The sequence below is a fragment of the Pongo pygmaeus genome, chromosome 11, assembly GCF_028885625.2.
Source record: "Pongo pygmaeus isolate AG05252 chromosome 11, NHGRI_mPonPyg2-v2.0_pri, whole genome shotgun sequence".
NCBI lineage: Eukaryota > Metazoa > Chordata > Mammalia > Primates > Hominidae > Pongo > Pongo pygmaeus.
In genome coordinates, this window is record NC_072384.2 from 29402442 (window position 1) to 29417512 (window position 15071).

The 15071-nt window shown below is 37.2% G+C and overlaps 1 protein-coding gene across 3 annotated transcripts in view; it reads right to left on the reverse strand.

Moving 5' to 3' along the window:
* Window positions 1-15071, reverse strand: part of DPP10 (dipeptidyl peptidase like 10) — a 704745-nt gene that overhangs the window by 34921 nt on the left and 654753 nt on the right. For all 3 annotated transcript variants that reach the window (XM_054478149.2, XM_054478150.2, XM_054478151.2), the window contains one exon: window positions 434-628. In XM_054478149.2, the coding sequence (XP_054334124.1) occupies window positions 434-628 (195 nt within the window). The remainder of the gene's footprint in view (window positions 1-433; window positions 629-15071) is intronic.

A 15071-nucleotide genomic window follows, 5' to 3' on the forward strand; every position in this document is an offset into this window, starting at 1 on the left:
ACATCTACATTTGAACAATATCATACCTGGTTTCTGTGTGCTATTATAAAGAACCCACTAACTTTCTTAGGTCACACATTCATGCCAGTGTGATAATGGTATCTGTGAAACTTCAAGAATTGTGATTAACTGAGGATACAACAGACATTGTGGATTACTGTAAACAAATAATATAGTGATATAATTAAAATGTATCCAACTTTCACAAATCCAAGGTAAATTTTAATTCCAGAGGGGAAATATGAAAATTCTTTTATTATAGCACTAAGGGTGACAGGTACTTGAAAAAAAATGAAATAGGCTTTATGATTAACTTACAAAATTGCTCAGTCACTAAAATAGAAGCCTTGAGTCAGGGTTAGTAATATTACATTTCATATACATAGACTCTGTCATTATAGAAAACAGAAAAGAAAAATGTGCACCCACTTACTTCACAGCTGTTATTTGGTCCTTTACTTCTACTGAACCTAATCTTCGATGAATCTCCTGCAAAATTTTCAGACCCTGGAATCCACTTCCTCTGCCATCAAATCTTGCTACAATGACATTATCCATGTCAATGAGTACGGAATCCCAGTCAATATGGAACTTATCTGTAACCAATTGACCTCCTGGTTCTTCATCCCTGCAAATACCGACATATTGGACCAAAACAAGAGCAATTGAAAATCTGGTAGAAATTTTAGCTTTCATACTCACAAGTTAAGTAATGGGAAAGAACTGTGCTGGCTATTAAAATTTCTGTTAATTCTTGATAATAAACCTGAAGGTAAAATTACAATTTTCCTTTGTAAAATTGTATTTTCCTTTGTAAAATTGTATTTTCCTTTGTAAAACTGTAATTGAAAAGTTCCCTGAATGAAATGAAAGTATGACTTAACATTGCAGTAGAAATTAGTTTAGCTCATTTCTCAATGGGGAAAAATGAAGAAAATGGGTGGTACTTTCCCAACGGCATTTCTAAAGAATGACTGTCAAGTTGGTAGACAGGTCTGTCTTTATTGGATTTCTTCCAGAGTGTTTTAGAAATGTCTTGCAAATGGCTTCCAAGGGCTGAAGGGCAGAACCAATTACAAAAAGTTGATAATAATTTAACAGGAAATGTGCAACCATACATAATGTTAAACTTAAAAAAAAACTGCATTAGTATTTCCTGAATTGTTTTGTTTGTTTGTTTGTTTTTGTGGTGGAATTCTCACTGAAGAAAATTTAAACAAGCAGTGAGAAAAATTCTTTTTTTATCACTAAAGTTGACAGCAAAAAGAAGCATAGATATATATGTCTGAAAAATTTGAAAGCTAGAAGGAAAGAAAGACACACAAATAATAAAGCATGAATGTTCTTTCCAGAGGGAAAAGAAGGTACAATTTTAAAATGTCAGCTTAAAACATTTATTAGTTGATTTTCTAGAATACAGAAAAAGTAAAAAATCAGACTCTGAAACAATCACATGGAGTATCTAGGTCCATACCTAGGTACAGTTCCAACAAGCAGTTGTGCATGTGATAGATCTGAAGACCATTTAAACATCCATCCCTGAAAGGATCTCCATTGTTAGTTGGGCAACCTGTGAGAAATTCCCACCCTACTCACTCTTCAAGGTAAAAACACCAAACTCTCCTGCCTTCCTCTTTATGTAAATGTTTATCTAGAAGCCCCAATACACAAACCATTTCCAATAACAAGCTTTTAGGTTATTAGATTTACTACAGCAAATAACCTCTCAGCAACAAATGAAACTGAGCAGATACAGGGGTTGTATGGAACCAGTAAGTTACATAAAGAAGTAATTAGAGAATCAGACAAAACACAGAGCAACTAAAATTTATTAAAAGCTGTTAGGGGCTGAATTGTGTTCTCCAAAATTTATATGTTGAATCCCTAACACCCAGTTGCTTAGATTGTGACTATATTTGGAGATAGGTCCTTTAAATAGGTAACTAAGTTAAAATGAAACCACAAACGTGGGCCGTAATTCTACCTGACTGATGCCCATTAAAGAAGAGGAAATTTGGACACACAAAAGACCCAAGAGGTGCACAGGTACAGTGGGACTACCATATGAAGGGGCGCAAAGAGGGTGGTCATCTGCAACCCAAGGAGAGCCCTCAGAAATAACCAATCCTGCTGGCACATTGATCTTTGACTTCTAGCCTTCAGAGCTTCGAGAAAATTAATTTCCATTGTTTAAGATATCCAGTCAGTGATATTTAGTTATGATGGCCCTAGCAAACTCATATAAATGCCTTCTGTGGTTTAAGCACTTAAGATCCATCATGTCATATACTCCCTATTTCCAAAATTTTTTTGGGGAGTAAGTTTTCTGTTATGTGTATTATGAGATGTATTATAAATAAAGAAACACCGTAAATAAACTGTGCCATAGAAATTAATGAATCACAAATCTCCTCCATTCTTTTCTAAATCACTCATTTAATGTGATCTTCAGTGATTCAAATCTAAATATGCCTTGTCTTTCCACAGTGTTTGCCACCTAGATATTTTTTCTTTTCTTTTATATTTTCTTTTTAAGTGTATTTTAATTTATGCAACCTTGGCTCTTGATCAGATAATTTGAAATTTGTTACTACCCATGTCCCCATGCTATAACCTAGAAGTCTAATGTCTTCATTCAAAAGTAAGCCTGGAATTGCTGGGTTTTTTTGTTTGTTTGTTTTGTTTTGTTTTGTTTTGTTTTTTCAGTTGCCCAGTTGATCCTGATAACAGCTTGTTTAACATTTGAGAACTAGCATGAATCATGCCTAGCATAATTTCTAGTATGCATAGGACATAGCCAATGCTTGTTGAAGTAAACCTTCTTCAGGGAAAATAGATGAAGTTTAAAATGGAAAGGCCTTAAAAAGACTTGAGTTTACATAAAGAAACTGTATTTTGAAGCTTGTGTATTTATTGCAAATATTTTGTTTCACAAAGAACAGGTACCAAAGATTAACTTCACCTTTGAATACTAAGCTGAGTAAAAATACCAAGGTTGAATCTCAACTTCACTACAAACATAGGCAAAAATAACTGAAACACTAGGACTCAGTCTGTGTCTATAATGATGGCAAATACTACCATGCTTTCCTCAATGACATTTTGTAAGCATTAATGGCATAAGGCATTTGAAAATACTTTATGAAGTATAAAGAGCAAAACCATGATTAGATTTATAGGACAATAACAACTGTTTTTTATTCTTTTACTTGATAATTTTGCTTATGTTGAGCATATTTCTTTGAATTACACTTAAAAATGGAGAACTATATAAAGAATTTTGGCTAGTTGCACAGTAATTAAATGCACAATATCTATGGATAAAGCATAATTGCTATGTAATATGAGCTATTATGTCAGAGGTACTCCCATTTTCTAGATGGACCAATGAAATCTAAAGCCTTACAAGGATATAAAAAAAGTGCAATCAGCAGACCCTTGGAGTGATCACCAGAGTGTCCTTAACTTTTAAGGCAGGATTGTTCACCTTTAAACTCTGGCAACAGTGCTAAGGCAACATAAGATGTTTTGTTTATTTAAAAGATACAACTTTCCAATCTACGTATGACACATTGCCTTTTTCACAGCGATTTTAGAAGTTCACAGCTAAGTTATGTTTAGTTAAAATGTAAATAAGTCAGACATTTTATGGCAGGCAAATAAATTATTTTAAGATAGGGTTTAAAATAAGGCACAGTTTTCAAACTCACAATTAGTAAATGGCTACAGGTTTTTTTAAAACAAAACCTTCAAACCTTGACTCATTATTGCTACACTCATGGAAGAAAACTACAATTTCACTCTTTTGCTCTCTTCTCTTAATTGCCATTTTAAACTTTAACCTAGTCTTTCCAAGGTTTAAATGTTAGATCACAAAGTGGTATCAATTCATTATGAACCAAAGATTTTGAACCCATTTCTGTGATCTAATTGGGTGTTGTTTCTTTTTCTTTGGTGTACAATATAGGCATATCTATTTCAACACACACTTAAAAGCACATGGATTATGATGCTAATCATTGACATTACAAGGAACAAACCAGGCATGTGCAGGAAAATGAGGGACATTACTTGTTCACAAAGTGATGAGCAGAAAATACTAGACTTATAAATAAAGCTAAGCAAAGAGTACTTATTCAGTAAGGTAGGAATAGCAAAACATTTGGTGCTAGGGATAACCACACAGAACGTACTACAGACAAATCATCTATCTTATAATAAATGGGTACCACGACTCGTGTGTATTGGCTGTGCAAGATTGCTGAGCTCCAATTGATTTAGTTATTTTTGTTTCTTTCTGAGTGTTTCCCTCATTTTCCTTCTACACAATTTTGCTTTTTTATCTCTGTCTCAGAAATCTTTGGGGATTCACAGTAAGAAGGGTGTTTCAAGGTTGAGAGTGGAGACATACAACTTGGTTGAAATTTGCAGTGAAAAGAACAATTCCATCTGTTTTAAGCAGTGAAAAGGTCATAGCAATATGAAACTTGTCTATTTCCTAACACAAGCAGCAGAATCAAATTAAGACTGCAAACTTTTCTTAGAAGGTAAGGTCTTTGAGGGCAGAATCCTCATCTATTTCAATACCTTCAACACTGAATGTGTCTGTATGGATGAGTTCACAATATAATAAAATATAGAAAAAATGGAATAAAACAAACAATACTCAATAGATTTTTTTAAATGACAGAACAAGTCACCTCTTTATGACATAACAAAACATCATTTATACCAAAACTGGATTAAAGTGTGGAGATTTGTTGAAACTACACGTTTGATCGGGTTCACAAAGTGTTTCAATTAAATTCTAAAAACAGGGTTGAATTTATTTTCAGAAGACAAAGGTTTTAGTCTTTGATTTCATTACCAATCTGCTGAGGTACCTTGAGCAATTAATTGTTCTTTTTATTTTTATTTATTGTTTTCATTGTTAAGTAATATTTGGTAGTAAATAGTTAAGATCACAAATTATCAGGGCAGTACATTTTTTTTTTTTTTTTTGAGATGGAGTCTCGCTCTGTCACCCAGACTGGAGTGCAGTGGCATGATCTCGGCTCACTGCCAGCTCTGCCTCCCAGGTTCAGCAATTCTCCTGCCTCAGCCTCCCGAGTAGCTGGGACTACAGGCTCCTGCCACCATGCCTGGCTAATTTTTTGTGTTTTTAGTAGAGACGAGGTTTCACCATGTTAGCCAGGATGGTCTCGATCTCCTGACCTCGTGATCCGCCTGCCTCGGCCTCCCAAAGTGCTGGGATTACAGGCACGAGACACCGCATCCCATTAAAAGTACATTTTTGAAAGCTCTTATCCTTATCAGTAAAGCTTTAGTTATAATAAATGGAAGGAAGAATATTATTCTAATGAGAGGACTTCTGACGACCAGTTGAAAGCATGGTAGAATTTGTCAGCTGCTTATCTGCATCCACTGGGGCAGTGGAAAGAGGAGACATAGAATTGCTTTATAGTCATCTCAGTTCATTGCTCTTTCTAGGCCTACAACAGGGTCACTCAGTTGCACGAATACCTCTTTGAGAGCTAGAGTCCTTGAGAACCAAGGGTTGCAATTTAATTGTAGGTATTATGAATTTAAAAAGAATGTGAAAGGAGGAGTAAAGAACAGAATAAAAATCAAGGTAAGGAAAAGGAAACAATATGCAAAGAACAATATTACCTTATATTCTGAAGCATAATCAACTATCAGTGCTTCCATTTTATTCTTCATGACAATTCATTTCAGGTAGAATATGAGATTAACATAGGATAGTAGCTTTAAACAATATTTGCCTTGGCTTAATTAAAAATTTACTTTATAGAGATTTATAATCCATGATGATTTAGTTGCAGCATATGTATATCTAAAGTATAATGAAGTTTGCCCTCTTTCAAGCAGTATGTACACATAGATCCACATACTGGCTAAGGGCCTCTTGGGCCAATTCCTTCTATTTATCTCTTTATTATTTTAAAATTTCTTCTCATAGATGGATTTTCCTACATGAAGAATGGCTGAATGAATTTTCTCATACACTGTATTTACTTCATCATGTAAGGAATTGCATTATTTTTTTCCTACCAGAGAACTGTTTCTTGTCACATTCCCAACTTCTTCCATTAGGGATATTGTTAAGATAATCTTCAAATTCCTCACCCTAGTTTATTTACACTGTAGCTTTTGGTTGAATTCCTTTTTTTATAAGTCATAACCAGGAAAGCATTTGATATGATCAAGGTTGTTCATGCCGCTACCAAGACCCTATCTCCTAGTTCTAAGATTTTTCTTTCTGGTGGTGATTATGATGAAGGCTACCTGATAATGTATAAAAAATTCTGTTCATAAATTAAATTCTCAAATTGTACTAATCTCCAAATCACTTGTACTCATCTATTTTTATTCTCAGACTTTGTCCATTGTCAAACCTTTAGAAAAGTTGCCTGCATTCATGACCTAGACTTTATAAAGAAGTAAGCATGTCACTGTGAAAAGGTACAGGTGATATGGGGATCAAATCAAACTGAGTTGAGCCCAGGTCCAGTGTCTTTAGACACCTATGCCTAAGTTTGCTTTTAATTTGGTATAGAGGGTGATAATAGCATCTACCCAGTAGAGTTATGGCAGGGATTAAATGAGATTCTATATGTAGCTTCGTAAAGTGCCTGGTCCTTGGTATAGGTGTTCAATATTATTAACCTAGTTCTGGACAACACTTTGGGACTTGACCTTTCACCTTCCATTCCTCTTGTAGAAGCTGAGCCACCCAAATCTGGCTATTTCTATGCAACTCTGCATCAATAATTCCTGTACTCTTATTCAAGAACATAGTTTCTCAGGGAAGGTGGTTTTATGTCATCAAAGTGTTCTTGACCTCTAGTCTATTTGCACAAATACACATAATTTTAAAATCTCTTTATTATTCTAATAGTTTTTATGTCACACAACTAAATCTTTGCTGACTTGAATTATAGTTATATAGCCATACAAATGAAAAAGAAATATTGTGCCTTTCACACACGTATATGATGCTCAGCATGTATCTCTTGAACGAGTGTCGTCACTTTTGCAATTTTATTAGCCATATGTTAAAGGTATCTTATGAGCTTCTTCATAGTTAGATTAGTAACACTGGTTGCTTTTAAATTGCTAAAATCCAGAGTGCCTCTGAACTCAGTTATAGTTTTATTTTAAAGAAAAAATTCTTAAGTATTTTCACTTATTCATATGTGGGTCTGTTCAGTACATTTTAGCGTCATTAATATTGTTATCTGTGACTTCAGATAAACCTGAAAAATGCATTTAATGTTTTTCCTCAATCAGAATTTTTCGTGTTTTTAAAGAATTTAAAAAAAACCCATATATTTGATGTTTTAATGTTTTTTTTTTTCTTGATCTCCAAGTTTGGGTGTTTTGCATTAATAAAATTGAATCTTTTTTTGGGTCTCTCCCCTATCTTTCCTCCTACTTCTCCCTTTTTTCTCTCTTCTATTTTTAATGAAATAGTTTTCCTCATGTCATGATCAACTATTATTGGCCAAAGGCACTCTTCCTTGTCTTGAAGGGAATTTGATACTGTTTTGCTCTTTATCTTGAATGAAAGCCAGAGATTGTCTCCTTAGCCTGATGCAAAAACTGCATAATGACCATCATGAGAGTAATGAAGAAAAAACAAGAGTCCAGTTGTTTAAATGAAGTCATTTGTACTGTAGTACAAATCCAAAAAATGAAAGCCGTATTGTTATACAAGTTGAAACACTGAACAGCACGGATATTAATGAGACAGCTCTAAAACTCAAAAATGGACTGTTAGCATTATCCACACAAAATTAAACTCAGGATAAACATCTTAGACAGCACATGAAAATATAAGAATAGAACCAATAGAAAAGGACCTCAGGGACATCTCCTAGCCAGAAATTGTTCAATAAAATAGAAGGAATGTCCAATCTCCTAATCATCTTTCCTGTCAAAGTCTTACTACATTAATTCTTATCCTTTGGCCAATTTTCATTTGAGATAATTTCTAACAGTGTGGGTGAGTAAGTAGAAAGGGAAGAGGCTTTGATGATCTTTTCTTTCACTTGCTGGGAACAGCTATATCATCACAGAGCTAGGACAGCATTTGATCTATTCTCTTGCACTTAGAAAGGGTCATACCTAAATTATTCATGGTTAAAAGAAAGCTTAGTGCATTTTATAGACACACCAAAGACAGGAGAACTTATCTCATTTTCCATGTGCACATAACTGCAATGTGACACTCCTATGCAGCAAGTCCACTTTGGATATGACCATGGAAAATATTCTACTTGCTTGCTTCAGGAACCGGGGGTGGGGGGGCAATTTAGATAAAAACTAGAACAAAGTGTGTGTATCTTTAAAAAAGAAGCAGGTGACAATCTCCACAAGAAACTTAGATTTCTGTATTTTTTCAAGGAGAGGGCAATTCAGCATGGGAATGTAGTGAGTACAGTACTGAGGCTGACAATACATGGGCTACATATCAAGGAATACATATCTGTGCAATGGATTGAAAATACAGGAATGGATGCTGATTATTACTAACTAATTATTACTAACTTTCAACCTGTATTTCATCCTTGGTAGGGCATCATGACACCTTCAGTAATGTATGGTGGTGAAACAATACTGGTTTTCTAACTATATAATCCTTTACCTGCATTCTAAAAATCCATTTATTAACTGGAAAGTGTGGTTATATAAATATAGGGAATTTTACATCTTAGCTTAGTTTTTGCATCAGTTAAATAGGAATAATAATGATTATAGTACTAAGTATGAGCAGTTATTAGCAGAACCATTTTGCAACTTAGTAAACTGACATATACAGGTAAAGAAATTATAAACCATACATAGATAAATAACACCAGTTTTTTGAGAGAACACAATTATAGAAGTTGATCTCAACAAAATATTCACTTATACCTTTGGCATATAAGCAATTATATCCTCAATGCAAAAGGAAATTGGAATTCTTAGCCAGAATAAGATTATAAATTTAAGGTGTTAAAAAAAATCTCATTTATTTATTAAGTTCTAATTATGGGTCTTTTTCTAAATTTACACCACATATTTTAAATTCCTTTATCCCTAGAATTTTTTTTTAGGGAAAAGTAATAAAAGCTTGTATTGCACATTGTTGCTGAGTTTTCACTTCTTAGTAGATGTCCAACATGAGGCATATTGCTCATCAATTCTATCCCTCAAGTATCCTCACCCGTAAAAATGGGGATTAGAATATCTGCCCTGTTGTAATCATAATGCTGTGAGAGTACAAGTTTTTATAAAAGCATAGGAAGGGCCGGGTGTGGTGGCTCACACCTGTAATCCCAGCACTTTGGGAGGCCAATGCAGGTGGATCACCTGAGGTCAGGAGTTTGAGACCAGTCTGCCCAACATGGCAAAACCCCATCTCCACTAAAAGTACAAAAATTAGCCAGGCGTGGTAACAGGCACCTGTAATCCTAGCTACTTGGGAGGCTGAAGCAGGAGAATAGCTTGAACCCAGGAGGCAGAGGTTGCAGTGAGCCGAGATCGCGCCACTGCACTCCAGCTAGGGAGACAGGAGTGAGACTGCGTCTCAAAAAAAAAAAAAAAAAAAAAAAAGGGAGCCAAGATGGCCGAATAGGAACAGCTCCAGTCTACAGCTCCCAGCATGAGCGACACAGAAGACAGGTGATTTCTACATTTCCAACTGAGGTACCAGGTTCATCTCACTGAGGAGTGCCAGATAGTGGGTGCAGGACAGTGGGTGCAGCGCACTGTGCAAGAACCGAAGCAGGGCGAGGCATCACCTCACCCAGGAAGCACAAGGAGTCAAGGAATTCCCGGAATTCCCTTTCCTAGTCAAAGAAAGGGGTGACAGACGGCACCTGGAAAATCGGGTCACTCCAACCCTAATACTGTGCTTTTCCAACAGGCTGAAAAAACTGGCACACCAGGAGATTATATCCTGCACCTGGCTCAGAGGGTCCTACGCCCACGGAGCCTTGCTCATTGCTAGCACAGCAGTCTGAGATTGAACTGCAAGGCAGCAGCGAGGCTGGGGGAGGGGCGCCCGCCATTGCTCAGGCTTGAGTAGGTAAACAAAGCTGCTCGGAAGCTCGAACTGGGTGGAGCCCACTACAGCTCAAGGAGACCTGCCTGCCTCTATAGGCTCCACCTCTGGGGGCAGGGCACAGACAAACAAAAGACAGCAATAACCTCTGCAGACTTAAATGTCCCTGTCTGACAGCTCTGAAGAGAGTAGTGGTTCTCCCAGCATGCAGCTCGAGAGCTGAGAATGGGCAGACTGCCTCCTCAAGTGGGTCCCTGACCCCCGAGTAGCCTAACTGGGAGGCATACCCCAGTAGGGGTGGACTGACACCTCACACGCCCAGGTACTCCTCTGAGACCAAATTTCCAGAGGAATGATCAGGCAGCAGCATTTTCAGTTCACCAGTATCTGCTGTTCTGCAGCCACTGCTACTGATACCCAGGCAAACAGGGTCTGGAGTGGACCTCCAGTAAACTCCAACAGACCTGCAGCTTAGGGTCCTGACTGTTAGAAGGAAAACTAACAAACAGAAAGGACATCCACACCAAAAACCCATTTGTACGTCACCATCATCAAAGACCAAAGGTAGATAAAACCACAAAGATGGGGAAAAACAGAGCAAAAAAACTGGAAACTCTAAAAATCAGAGCACCTCTCCTCCTCCAAAGGAACGCAGCTCCTCACCAGCAACAGAACAAAGCTGGATGGAGGATGACTTTGACGAGTTGAGAGAAGAAGGCTTCAGAAGATCAAACTACTCCGAGCTAAAGGAGGAAGTTCGAACAAATGGCAAAGAAGTTAAAAACTTTGAAAAGAAATTAGATGAATGGATAACTAGAATAACCAATGCAGAGAAGTCCTTAAAGGACCTGATGGAGCTGAAAACCATGGCACAAGAACTACGTGACGAATGCACAAGCCTCAGTAACCGATGTGATCAACTGGAAGAAAGGGTATCAGAGATGGAAGACGAAATGAATGAAATGAGGCATGAAGAGAAGTTTAGAGAAAAAAGAATAAAAAGAAATGAACAAAGCCTCTAAGAAATATGGGACTATGTGAAAAGACCAAATCTACGTCTGATTGCTGTACCTGAAAGTGACAGGGAGAATGGAAACAAGTTGGAAAACACTCTGCAGGATACAATCCAAAAGAACTTCCCCAATCTAGCAAGGCAGGCCAACATTCACATTCAGGAAATACAGAGAACGCCACAAAGATACTCCTCGAGAAGAGTAACTCCAAGACACATAATTGTCAGATTCACCAAAGTTGAAATGAAGGAAAAAATGTTAAGGGCAGCCAGAGAGAAAGGTCGGATTACCATCAAAGGGAAGCCCATCAGACTAACAGCTATCTCTCGGCAGAAACTCTACAAGCCAGAAGAGAGTAGGGGCCAATATTCAACATTCTTAAAGAAAAGAATTTTCAACCCAGAATTTCATATCCAGCCAAACTAAGCTTCATAAGTGAAGGAGAAAAAAAATACTTTACAGACAAGCAAATGCTGAGAGATTTTGTCACCACCAGGCCTGCCCTAAAAGAGCTCCTGAAGGAAGCACTAAACATGGAAAGGAACAACCGGTACTAGCCACTGCAAAAACATGCCAAATTGTAAAGACCATCAAGGCTAGGAAGAAACTGCATCAACTAATGAGCAAAATAACCAGCTAACATCATAATGACAGGATCAAATTCACACACAACAATACTAACCTTAAATGTCAATGGGCTAAATGCTCCAATTAAAAGACACAGACTGGCAGATTGGATAGTCAAGACCCATCAGTATGCTGTGTTCAGGAAACCCATCTCACGTGCAGAGACACACATAGGCTCAAAATCAAGGGATGGAGGAAGATCTACCAAGCAAATGGAAAACAAAAAAAGGCAGCGGTTGCAGTCCTAGTCTCTGATAAAACAGACTTTAAACCAACAAAGATCAAAAGAGACAAAGAAGGCCATTACATAATGGTAAAGGGATCAATTCAACAAGAAGAGCTAACTATCCTAAATATATATGCACCCGATACAGGAGCACCCAGATTCATAAAGCAAGTCCTTAGTGACCTACAAAGTGACTTAGACTCCCACACAATAATAATGGGAGAGTTTAACACCCCACTGTCAACATTAGACAGATCAACGAGACAGAAAGTTAACAAGGATATTCAGGAATTGAACTCAGCTCTGCACCAAGCAGACCTAATAGACATCTACAGAACTCTCCACCACAAATCAACAGAATATACATTCTTTTCAGCACCACACCACACCTATTCCAAAATTGACCACATAGTTGGAAGTAAAGCTCTCCTCAGCAAATGTAAAAGAACAGAAATTATAACAAACTGTCTCTCAGACCACAGTGCAATCAAACTAGAACTCAGGATTAAGAAACTCACTGAAAACCACTCAACTACATGGAAACTGAACAACCTGCTCCTGAATGACTACTGGGTACATAACAAAATGAAGGCAGAAATAAAGATGTTCTTTGAAACCAACGAGAACAAAGACACAACATACCAGAATGTCTGGGACACATTTAAAGCAGTGTGTAGAGGGAAATTTATAGCACTAAATGCCCAGAAGAGAAAGCAGGAAAGATCCAAAATTGACACCCTGACATCACAATTAAAAGAACTAGAGAAGCAAGAGCAAACACATTCAAAAGCTAGCAGAAGGCAAGAAATAACTAAGATCAGAGCAGAACTGAAGGAAATAGAGACACAAAAAACTCTTCAAAAAATCAATGAATCCAGGAATTGGTTTTTTGAAACATCAACAAAATTGATAGACCACTAGCAAGACTAATAAGGAAGAAAAGAGAGAAGAATCAAATAGACGCAATACAAAATGATAAAGGGGATGTCACAACTGATCCCACAGAAATACAAACTACCATCAGAGAATACTACAAACATCTCTATGCAAATAAACTAGAAAGTCTAGAAGAAATGGATAAATTCATCAACACATACACCCTCCGAAGACTAAACCAGGAAGAAGTTGAATCTCTGAATACACCAATATCAGGCTCTCAAATTGAGGCAATAATAAATAGCTTACCAACCAAAAAAAGTCCAGGACCGGATGGATTCACAGCCGAATTCCACCAGAGGTACAAGGAGGAGCTGGTACCATTCCTTCTGAAACTATTCCAATCAATAGAAAAAGAGGGAATCCTCCCTAACTCATTTTATGAGGCCAGCATCATCCTGATACCAAAGCCTGGCAGAGACACAACCAAAAAAGAGAATATTTGACCAATAGCCCTGATGAACATCGATGCAAAAATCCTCAATAAAATACTGGCAAACCGAACCCAGCAGCACATCAAAAAGCTTATCGACCATGACCAAGTGGGCTTCATCCCTGGGATGCAAGGCTGGTTCAATATATGCAAATCAATAAATGTAATCCAGCATATAAACAGAACCAAAGAAAAAAACCATGTGATTATCTCAATAGATGCAGAAAAGGCCTTTGACAAAATTCAACAACCCTTCATGCTAAAAACTCTCAATAAATTAGGTAGTGATGGGACATATCTCAAAATAATAAGAGCTATCTATGACAAACCCACAGCCAATATCATACTGAATGGGCAAAAACTGGAAGCATTCCCTTTGAAAACTGGCACAACACAGGGAGGCCCTCTCTCACCACACCTATTCAACATAGTGTTGGAAGTTCTGGCCAGGGCAATCAGGCAGGAGAAGGAAATAAAGGGTATTCAATTTGGAAAAGAGGAAGTCAAATTGTCAATGTTTGCAGATGACATGATTGTATATCTAGAAAACCCAATCGTCTCAGCCCAAAACCTACTTAAGCTGATAGGCAACTTCAGCCAAGTCTCAGGATACAAAATCAACGTACAAAAATCACAAGCATTCTTATACACCAATAACAGACAAACAGAGAGCCAAATCATGAGTGAACTCCCATTCACAATTGCTTCAAAGATAATAAAATACCTAGGAATCCAACTTACAAGGGATGTGAAGGACCTCTTCAAGGAGAACTACAAACCACTGCTCAATGAAATAAAAGAGGATACAATGAAATGCAAGAACATTCTATGCTCATGGGTAGGAAGAATCAATATCATGAAAATGGCCATACTGCCCAAGGTGAATTATAGATTTTATGCCATCCCCATCAAGCTACCAATGACTTTCTTCACAGAATTGGAAAAAACTACTTTAAAGTTCATATGGAACCAAAAAGAGCCCACAACGCCAACTCAACCATAAGCCAAAAGAACAAAGCTGGAGGCATCACGCTACCTGACTTCAAACTATACTACAAGGCTACAGTAACCAAAACAGCATGGTACTGGTACCAAAACAGAGATATCGATCAATGGAACAGAACAGAGCCCTCAGAAATAACGCCGCATATCTACAACTATCTGATCTTTGACAAACCTGACAAAAACAAGCAATGGGGAAAGGATTCCCTATTTAATAAATGGTGCTGGGAAAACTGGCTAGCCATATGGAGAAAGCTGAAACTGGATTCCTTCCTTACACCTTATACAAAAATTAATTCAAGATGGATTAAAGACTTACATGTTAGACCTAAAACCATAAAAACCCTAGAAGAAAACTTAGGCAATACCATTCAGGACATAGGCATGGGCAAGGACTTCATGTCTAAAACAACAAAAGCAATGGCAACAAAAGCCTAAATTGACCAATGGGATCTAATTAAACTAAAGAGCTTCTGCACAGCAAAAGAAACTACCATCAGAGTGAACAGGCAACCTACAAAATGGGAGAAAATTTTTGTAACCTACTTATCTGACAAAGGGCTAATATCCAGAATCTACAATGAACTCAAACAAATTTACAAGAGAAAAACAAACAACCCCATCAAAAAGTGGGTGAAGCATATGAACAGACACTTCTCAAAAGAAGACATTTATGCAGCCAACAAACACATGAAAAAATGCTCATTATCAGTGGCCATCAGAGAATTGCAAATCAAAACCACAATGAGATCCCATCTCACACCA